We start from the raw sequence: 9,904 nt of genomic DNA on the forward strand, positions 1-9,904 counted from the left end.
CAAGTTATTAGTAGTGATTGCTAGAATCGTGGGATGTGATTTTTTAGTTAGTTATTTCTAAATGTATTTAAATTAAGTTGCATTCAATAAGAAAATATACTTCCAGCCAGCCAATATCCTTCTGTTTTTATTCTCTAAAAACCAACAATTGGTATCTAGAGCACTTTTTTTCTTAAGGGACCCGTAGAATGGAAGGAGAGTCAACTTCCTTTCCCGTAGCACTTCCCATCTTTAATGGGGAAGACTATGATATGTGGGCTGTAAAAATGCAGTCCTATCTAAAGGGATTGAATTTATGGGAAGCTGTGGAAGAGGATTACACTGTTCAACTGCTGCCAGAGAATCCTACCTTGGCTCAAATAAAAAATCGTAAGGAACAAAAAACAAAGAAGGCAAAGGCAAAGTCATCCTTGTTTTCTGGTGTTACAAAATTGATGTTCACCAGAATTATGACTCTTAAATCACCAAAAAAAAAATTGGGAGTTTTTGAAGGAAGAATATGAAGGAGATGACAGAATAAAAAGCATGTAAGTGTTGAACCTAAGGAGGGAATTTGAGTCGCAAAGGATGAAAGAGTCAGAGACAATCAAGGAGTACTGAAACACGTTATTGGGCATTGCCAACAAAATAAAGTTGTTGGGCAGCGACTTTGCGGACTCCAGAATTGTTAAGAAAATCCTTGTGACAATGCCAGAAAGGTACGAAGCGTCTATTGCCTCATTGGAGAATACAAAGAATCTATCCAAGATTACTTTGGCAGAGGTGTTACACGCTTTGGAAGCCCAAGAACAGCGTAGGCTAATGAGAGAAGATCATGTGGTTGAAGGTGCACTCCCTGTCAAGCATCATGATGTCAGAACCAGTAAAAAGAAAATTTTCAAAAGGTTCCAACCAGCAAGCAGTGAAAATGGTGCTCTTAATAAAAAACAAGGTAAGGGTAAAAAGAAAAATTATCCACTTTGCCAACATTGCGGAAAATTGGGTCATCCACCATTTCGTTGCTGGAAAAGACCTGATGCAAGGTGCAGTAAGTGTAATCGGATCGGTCATGAAGCTGTTATTTGCAAAGCAAATGTCCAACAAGAAGCTAAAGGTGATGCACAAAACGCACAAGAAAATGAAGACCAACTTTTTGCTGCTACCTGTTTCTTCAGCAGCAGTTCAAATGAATCTTGGTTGACTGATAACGGCTGCACAAACCACATGACCTATGACAAAGAATTGTTCAAGTGTTTGGACATTACTGAAGTCAAATGGGTCAGAATTGGAAACGGTGAACAACTTCCAGTAAAAGGCAAGGGTTCAATAGCTATAACAACTCACATAGATACAAAAACCCTCTCTGATGTCTTATATGTACCTAAAATTAATCAAAACTTGCTTAGTGTCGGACAGTTACTAGAGAAAGGGTTCAAAGTTATCTTTGAAGATAAAGTCTGCACAATTAAAGATCCAACCGGCCTTGAAATGTTTAAAGTCAAGATGAGGAGCAAGAGTTTCTCATTTAATCCAATGAAGGAGGAGCAGATTGCATTTCAGTAACAGCAAGCTCAGTCAATCTTTAGCACAAAAGGCTGGGTCATTTCCGTCATTTGGGAATGAACTACATGCTGAATGTGAGGCTTGTAGATTCAGGAAGCAAACAAGGAAACCATTTCCTAAAAGTAGTTGGAGGGCTAGTAAAAAATTGCAACTAGTTCACACTGATGTTGCTAGACCACAAAGAACTTCATCCATAAAAGGAAGTCTTTATTATATTATTTTTATAGATGACCTAACAAGAATGTGTTGGATTTTATTTCTTAAATACAAATCAGAAGTATCTGCACTATTCTGGAAATTCAAAGCATTTGTTGAAAATCAAAGCAATTGCCATATTCAGATCTTAAGGTCAGACAATGGAAAAGAGTATATAGCAAATCAATTCCAACAATTTTGTGATGAAGCTGGGATTCAACATCAATTAACAGCCCCTTACACTCCTAAAAAAAATGGAGTGAGTGAAAGGAAAAATAGATCAATCATGGAGATGGCTAGGTGCATGCTTCATCAAGAAGTTTTGGGCTGAAGCTACAAATACAGCCGTGTTCATGCAGAATAGGCTTCTGACACGAGCCTTAAAAAATCAAACTCCTTTTCAAGCCTGGTTTGGTTTTAAACCTTCTTTGGACTTTCTTAAAGTATTTGGTTGTTTGTGTTACTCACATGTACCTCAGATTAAATGTGATAAGCTTGATAAAAGGGCTGAAGCGGGATTATTTATTGGCTACAACACAATTTCTAAAGGTTATAGGATTTTTCAACCTCAAACTGGAAAAATTCTAATAAGCAGAGATGTGCATTTCATGGAAGATGAAAATTGGTGCTGGAGTGATTCAAAGAAAAATCAGAACACTGAATTGGAGGTTGAAGACACTGTAGATGATCCACCTGTTAGAGGAACAAGGTTACTCTCTGATATTTATAAAAAAAGCAATGTATCACTATGCAATATAGCTATTTGTGAACCTGCCAGTTTTGAAGTAGCTGTTATGGAGGAGAAATGATTAGCTGCAATGCAGGAGGAGTTGTCCATGATTGAGAAAAATAACACCTGGGTGCTAGTTCCAAGACCTTATGAAAAAAATGTCATTAGGGTGAAATGGGTGTTCAGAACAAAATTCAACCTTGATGGTTTTGTAAACAAGCACAAAGCAAGGCTTGTTGTAAAAGGTTATTCTTAGATATTTAGGATAGATTATTCAGATACTTTTGCTTCAGTAGCAAGACATTATACAATTAGGCTACTACTTGCCATTATAGCACAAAAGGGGTAACAACTGTTTCATATGGATGTTAAGTCAGCTTTCCTTAATGGTTTTCTGCAGGAGGAGATTTATGCTGAACAACCAGATGGTACAACTTTCCTTAATGGTTTTCTACAGTACATGATCAAAGGACAAGAAGAAAAAGTCTACTTGCTAAAAAAGGCTTTATATGGTTTAAAGCAAGCCCCAAGAGTGTGGTACAACAGAATTAATGATCATTTACTGCACTTGGGCTTTCAAAAGAGTGTATCTGAAACTACACTTTATGTCAAACATTATGGTGTTGATACTTTAATTATTTCATTATATGTTGATGATCTCTTGATGACAGGAAGCAATCTAGCACTAATTGAAGAGTTCAAGCAAGAAATGAAAAAGGTCTTTGAGATGACAGATCTTGGTCTTATGACTTATTTTCTAGGCATGGAGATCACTCAAAAGAAGAATGAGATTTTTATCTGCCAGAAAAAATATGCAAAGAAGATTCTAAAGAAATTTCACCTTGGTGAATGCAAACCAATGAACACTCCAATGAATCAAAAAGAGAAGCTTATCAAGGAGGATGGAACAGATAAAGTTGATGAAGCTTATTTTAGAAGCTTAATTGGGTGTCTAATGTATCTTACATCCACAAGGCCTAACATCTTATTCCCAGTTAGCTTGTTGTCAAGATTTATGCATTGTGCTAGTGAATTGCACTTGAAGGCAACAAAGAGGGTTGTAAGATACATCAAAGGAACTGTTAATTATGGAGTTAAGTATTACAAGGTACAAAACTTTAAATTATTTGGTTTTTCTGAAAGTGATTGGGCTGGTAGCTTGAATGATATGAAGAGTACTTCAGGGTACTGTTTTAGTATGGGTTTAGGTGTTTTCTCTTGGTGCTCCAAGAAGCAAGAGGTTGTAGCTCAGTCAACAACAGAAGTTGAGTTTATTTTAGCTGTAGCAGTTGTGAATCAAGTTATTTGGTTAAGGAATATTGCATTTATGAAATAATGTTGGAAATAATTTTTTTTAAGTAACCAAAAGTGGGATGTCACAATTGTCTATGCAATAACCAAATTCCTTTTTGTTTTTATCTTGTATGTGATCATTCAGAAGATAAGTCAACACTCCTTTATGGGTTTGTTGTTAGACATTTTGAAGATAATACAGTCATTCACTCTCTCTACCATTAACAATCTTCCCCTTGGAATGAATGTTCTGAAAAAGACAATGAGTTGGGTAAAACAAGGCAACAAAAGAACGTGATTTGGTTAACTTGCTGATAGAGATAAGACCGCATTGGCATATAGTACCTACACCTTCAATAGGAGATGAGACCCCATTAATAATAACAGTTAGAAAAATTAGGAGAAAAATTAGTAAATTTATGAGTATCACAAGTCATATGATTAGTAGCACCTAAATCAATTATCCAATCACTAACCCTAATAACAATAGAAAGATTAAGGATAAAGTTAGATATACCTGACTTAGTCACAAATCCAACAACAATAGAAATATGACTCTTAGAAGCCGTAGAAGTCCCAAAATCATGTTTCTTCGATTGATTTTTATCAAAAGGAGCCATCAAAAATATTCAATGAAAAAGAAGAAACATTCATTCCTATATTGTAGATGATATCAGTGTTTGGCTCTTGATACCATATAAAAAGGTTTAAAGAATAATTCTGATGCATTATTTCATATATTAGTGTATCATACACACACACACACCACACACACAAGGGTCCTATGATTCCCTATCTATTGACATGGACATCCAGGTATATCAATAGAGTACATCCAGACTTGAAAAGTGAAAGGACAAGGTGGACGTGTGTGCTTCTGAGTACATCTTGGCCTAACAAGAATAATTTTAAATCTTGAAAGCTCATGAGATATTCGAATTAATGGTTCCAATAAAATGTTTAAAAGAATAAAAGAAAATATTAGAGAATGCAAAACTAATAATAAGAACATGTAAGAAGAGATATGAAGATGATCAGAAAAAATAGGTGATAGAATTAAGAGATGTAAAAGGCACAAGAAAATTAAAGGCAAAGTATGAAAAATATTAAAAAAAGAATAAGGCATTAAATAAAAAAGTTAAAAGCTATAAAAGACTAAGGAGATGGAAGAAATGATGCACTACAAGAGAAACCTTCATCTTCCAATATAAGCGTCATAAGAAGAATTGTCACTTGACTATTAGAAACCAATATAAGATTTCAAAGAAACTTTATCCCTCTCATATAAACAATTTTGAAGAATTTTCTCTAATTCTCATAAACTCAAATATAATGCATATATATAGCCACCTAATGCATAATGCATATATGTAGTCACTTAATGCCTCACTTTGTCAAGAATCTCAAATATGGTAAGAGGACAAGTAAAATCTAAAAAGCAAATCTTAAATCATATCAATAAGATTGGTTTATACTTCGTATGCTTTAGTCATATTTCCCATGTTAGTGTCATATTTGTCATGATCGATCTTATCCCTTTTATTTAGCTTCTTTTGGACAAGATTTGCTTGAGCTTAAAGAGAGCTTGATTGACTTCAAAATGCTCTATACTTCTTAGCTTTCCTTTATTTTTTTACCCAATGTGGTCTCTTTATTTTAAAATAAAAACTTAATGTATTCATTTTTTTTTTTAAATTATTATTAACATTGTTTACGAGATTATGAGGAATTTGGATTCTCTATTGAGTGTTTTTTTGTTGTTCATTGTGCCATTTAAAATCCACTGATTTACATTGGTTATGATGTTTTAAAATATATTAAAAATCTTTCTAATATATCAAAAGTAATATATATTTTGAAAGCACATCATAGGACAACAAAAGACAACAACAAAAGAAAAACTCAGTAGAGAAACTGAAATCAATGATAAGCTAACCTATACTAATATAATCACCTACTCATTTTATATATTTACAATCTCATAAACAAAATCAAAATTGTTTCAATCCCAAGTTTGTAGAGTGACATCGATAGGGTCAATTACCATGCATCTGACCTATAATCTTATTATCGACCCTATGGTGGGTGCCAATGTTCCAATCCCAAGTCTGTTGAGTGACATTCTTAAGGTCAATCATCATGCATTTTAGATATTGTTTGCTTTAGAACCTATGTTCTGTTGTGATTTTGTTCTTAAAAGGATCTTAGATGGTGGAAGAAGGAAGAAATATTTAAATTACCTTAGACCTTGACTCCTATGTGAGACTATTGAGTCTGTTAGGAACACAAAATTATTAACATTGATATAAGATAAAATACTATATTAAGTAAAAGAAAATAGAAAAACAATTGAATCCTATTACACATAATCAATCACCATGCATATGAGTTATTGTTGGCTTTGGAGTCTGTACTTCGTCACGATTTTATTCTTTAAAAAAGTCAAAAGATATAAAGGAAGAAGAAATATTTAAACTACATTAATACTTGATAAATTATTTTTTCCGTAACTATATAATTACATTTTTTAAACTAATTCGATATAATTATAGAAAATAAAAAATAAACTTTATAATTTACCCTAAGACTTTATATTTGTAAATATTTTATTTTTACTTCAACTTAGGCTATTATTTTACATACAACAACATTATTTCAATTTTTTACAAAGTAAATTATACAAAATATACTTGTTTTCTTACAAAGGCGTGGGAGTCCAAATTAGTCTAACAACTTGACGAATGTAAAAGAAAAATTTTGAATTGTTTTGCATAATTGATTTATAATATTTTTGTTTGACAACTTTTGACTTAGTCTAGATTAAAAACTGAAAATCCGATTCATTTGATTTGAATTCTAGACTTTGATATTAAGAATTCAAGCCTTTGAGAGAAATGAAAGAGAAAGGATGTAGAGAAATCAAAGAGGTCACTAAGAGTTTGAAAAGTTTATTTTTTTTTTTTTTAGTTTTGAGAATGAAAATTATTAAAATGTCTTTAACCTTAAAACTTATAATACATAATATATAAGAATATTTTTGTCTACTAAAACCCATTATACATTACTAAAACGTATCAACTAAAAAAACAGTGTACGTAAACCTATATATATATATATATATATATATATATATACACACACACTTTTTAATTATTTTAATAATAATAACAATAACAATAAATTTAATGACTACGAATCTTTAAGGCTGTGTTCGTTTGAGGGTATGACACTGTTTAAGTGGATTTGTGAAGATGGATATGCGAAGATTTAGGTGTTCACTTGGGCTGATTGCAGAGCGAGTAAAAGCGCGGATTTGAGAGATGAGTACCATTTTGCAATCCTTTGAAAATGAGCGGATTTGCATGGATTAAAAGCAAAATTCCAAAATATCCTTGGAGTTTAAACTGATTCCATCAAAGCCTTATTTAATTTCAAGGCTTATTCAAAGCGCAACTCATGAATTGAATTTCGATTACAATTACATTTATTCAGTTTCAGGGGTGTATTTGAATACACTACCCCTTATTCGGTTACACTTTGTATTATTATTATTAATAATAATAAATTTATTTTACTATATTATAATTTTTTAATATTTAAAAATTAATTTTAGTAATTATTAATAATTTTAATCTCTTTATAAATATTTTTATATTTAAATATAACATTAAAAAATAACATTTTATATTACTTTAATAACTAGAAACATTTTGATAATCTTTAATTTCTACCAATTAAACTAATTTTTTAAATTTGTCACATCAATCAAATTCTACACTAATTCTCACCAACTTTATTTTCAAATCCACTCTCAATTACCCACAAATCCACTCAAAAAAAACAACAAAAAATTTACCCTCAAATCTATGCAAATCCATTCAAATCATCTCCCCAAATCATCTCCTCCAAATCCTATAAAAAAACACAGGTTAAATTATTTTCAATTGAAATTACTTATAAAAGTTATTCATAAATAAAAATATCATTTTAATAAGAATCCTATACACTTTTTGTTAATTTAAAATGATTTTACTATTTAATAAAATACATAGCCATCTCATTTCTTTAATAAAATATAACTACATAATTCTCCAATTTAAAATAACTCTATAACTCTTATATTCATATCCCTATATAATTATTTACATATTTTTTAAGTTATACTATATTTTTTTTTACAAATAAAAACGAGGACATAAAATATGTTTTCGCTAGCTAATTAATTATTAAATAGCCATAATAATTTATGAAGTGGTCTAATCCATTGAAGTTTAATCAGCATCCTTTTCTTATTTTGTGATTATTATTTTTATATAGTATTTTTTTGCCCTTGTTTTTGGCGTGTTACTTTCATAGCTAACTCTTCTTTTTCTTCTTCTTTTGCCTGGTTAATCTTTTGCAGAATCAGTTAGGAAATTTCGTGGAACCGATTTCTGGTGTTGATGCATCAACAGTGGGTATTGTTGCTGCGATTGCTTGTGGGGATCAATTTCTGGTATTATTGCATCAGGGCTTGGGTTTCTTTTTATTTTGGGGTTGGGGGATTTTGTGGTTATGTTTATCCAATGACACTGTGTTTGCTATCCTTTAACTTTACTGGTTTTACTTTCTTCAATTATTTACCTCTGGAGTGCTGAATTTAGATTATAACCGTACAGTTTGGGCCCCTTTATTTTAATGTAACAATGAATGATTGCTTGATTAAACAAGTATCTGTCTCTGTGAGCCAGTACGTGTCAGACTATGCCTGGTAGTTTGGAAGGTGTGTACATTCTGCAACCCTGAACTTGGGCTTAATAAAATTTAAGAATTTTTCCATCAGTTTAAGTGGTTCCATGTGGGTTATTCAATTGACTTCTGGGTCCGTTTTTAAAGTGTATGCATTTTTGTTTTTAAGGGTATAAATGTGGGCATTGCATTCGTGTTCTGTGAGTTGTTTCAGTTCTTATTTCTCTTATGGAAGGTGAATGTCTTGTGTAAGATTCTTGTGCACAAAAATGGTTGTTTTTCTGTGGTGTCTGTGTGGTGTGATGTGAGTGCTTCTTTCCTTTTCTCTTTCTTAATTTTCCCGTTTATGTCTATGATTTAATCTGTAAAATCAATTTCGGCTGTGGACTTAATGGAATTCCTATTTCTGGTACAATGTTGGTGTTCTTTTATATGTTGAATTTGTCTGAATGGATGTCTTTAATTTGAGCCTTTGATTTTATAATTACATGCTGTTTGGTTTTTGTTTTGGAAATAGAATGGCATTGCTGATAACTTGCTAGGAATATATTCACTTCATTTTCTTATTATTGTAAATTATGTGTTTCTATCTTCATCATTTTCTTTCTTTGGGCAGGATGTTCTTTAGCTTTCTTGCCAGGGAAGGTTGATAATCGCTGGGGTAGTGTGGGGTGGCTCACGCCATAGAGTAGAGAAGGTTTCCTCATATGATTACATTCTTTTGTTTCTCAGTTACACATCAGTAGTGGAATTCTCTTGTAACCAGAGCTTATCCTGAGTTTTCTTCATTAATTCTTTAAAATACCTTTCCTATCCGCTTGGTATTCGAGATCCTAATATAGGACATTGTTGTTAAGATCATTAAATTGCTGGATTGTAAGCTCCTACAAGTTAAGGTGTCCCTTTCAATTCTAGGTAGGATCTCTAGATTAACGAACCCCAAGTTAGGAGTTTTCACCACCCTCTCAATTCTAGGTAGGATCTCTAGTTTAACAACACTTATCTCAGGGATCTCTTTATGTTGATGACACAAATGGAGAGCAGACTCAAGAGTGTTGAACATCAGTGTTGACTAGATGAGATGCAACAAATTAGTTGAAGAAGCTATTGGTTAGCAAATGGAGGGGACGATGAGGAAAATGACAAATTGAGTAGAAGCTATGCTTAGAAGTTGAAGAGGTGAAATGGAGGGAGAAGAAAACAATGAGGATAGTTAAAACATGGGGCTAGGGCTTGGTGATCGAGAAAAGCAAAGAAGGTAGGGTCAAGTGAAGTGAGTTGAGGTATGAATGGAGAGTTAATTTGAAATAAGTTACTTGTTAGAGGCAATGAAGGTTGACATAATGGTGGCATGTTTGGAACTTTAAATTTGGTTACAATGGAGGAAGGTTGACACAACGGTGACATGTTTGAAAG

The 9,904-nt window shown here is 32.4% G+C and overlaps 3 protein-coding genes across 7 annotated transcripts in view; all 3 read left to right on the forward strand.

Moving 5' to 3' along the window:
• The first annotated feature begins 687 nt into the window (after positions 1–687).
• LOC106773120 lies at positions 688–1,542 on the forward strand. The gene has a single exon (XM_014659811.1). The coding sequence runs from the start codon at positions 688–690 to the stop codon at positions 1,540–1,542; it is 855 nt and encodes a 284-aa protein (XP_014515297.1).
• A 1,286-nt stretch (positions 1,543–2,828) lies between these two features.
• On the forward strand, positions 2,829–3,803 carry LOC106773121 (uncharacterized mitochondrial protein AtMg00810-like). The gene has a single exon (XM_014659812.1). It carries the CDS (start codon positions 2,829–2,831, stop codon positions 3,801–3,803), a length of 975 nt encoding a protein of 324 aa, XP_014515298.1.
• Positions 3,804–8,089: 4,286 nt separating this feature from the next.
• LOC106774186 (F-box/kelch-repeat protein At1g22040) overlaps positions 8,090–9,904 on the forward strand; it is a 6,191-nt gene continuing 4,376 nt past the window's right edge. Inside the window, exons 1-2 of one of the 5 annotated variants that reach the window (XM_014661082.2) lie at positions 8,090–8,255; positions 9,105–9,185. The gene's annotated coding sequence lies outside the window, so the exon portion shown is untranslated. The other 4 variants (XM_014661081.2, XM_014661086.2, XM_014661083.2 and 1 more) reach the window with 4 other exon arrangements.

Source organism: Vigna radiata, chromosome 9, assembly GCF_000741045.1.
Source record: "Vigna radiata var. radiata cultivar VC1973A chromosome 9, Vradiata_ver6, whole genome shotgun sequence".
Classification (NCBI taxonomy): Eukaryota; Viridiplantae; Streptophyta; class Magnoliopsida; order Fabales; family Fabaceae; genus Vigna; species Vigna radiata.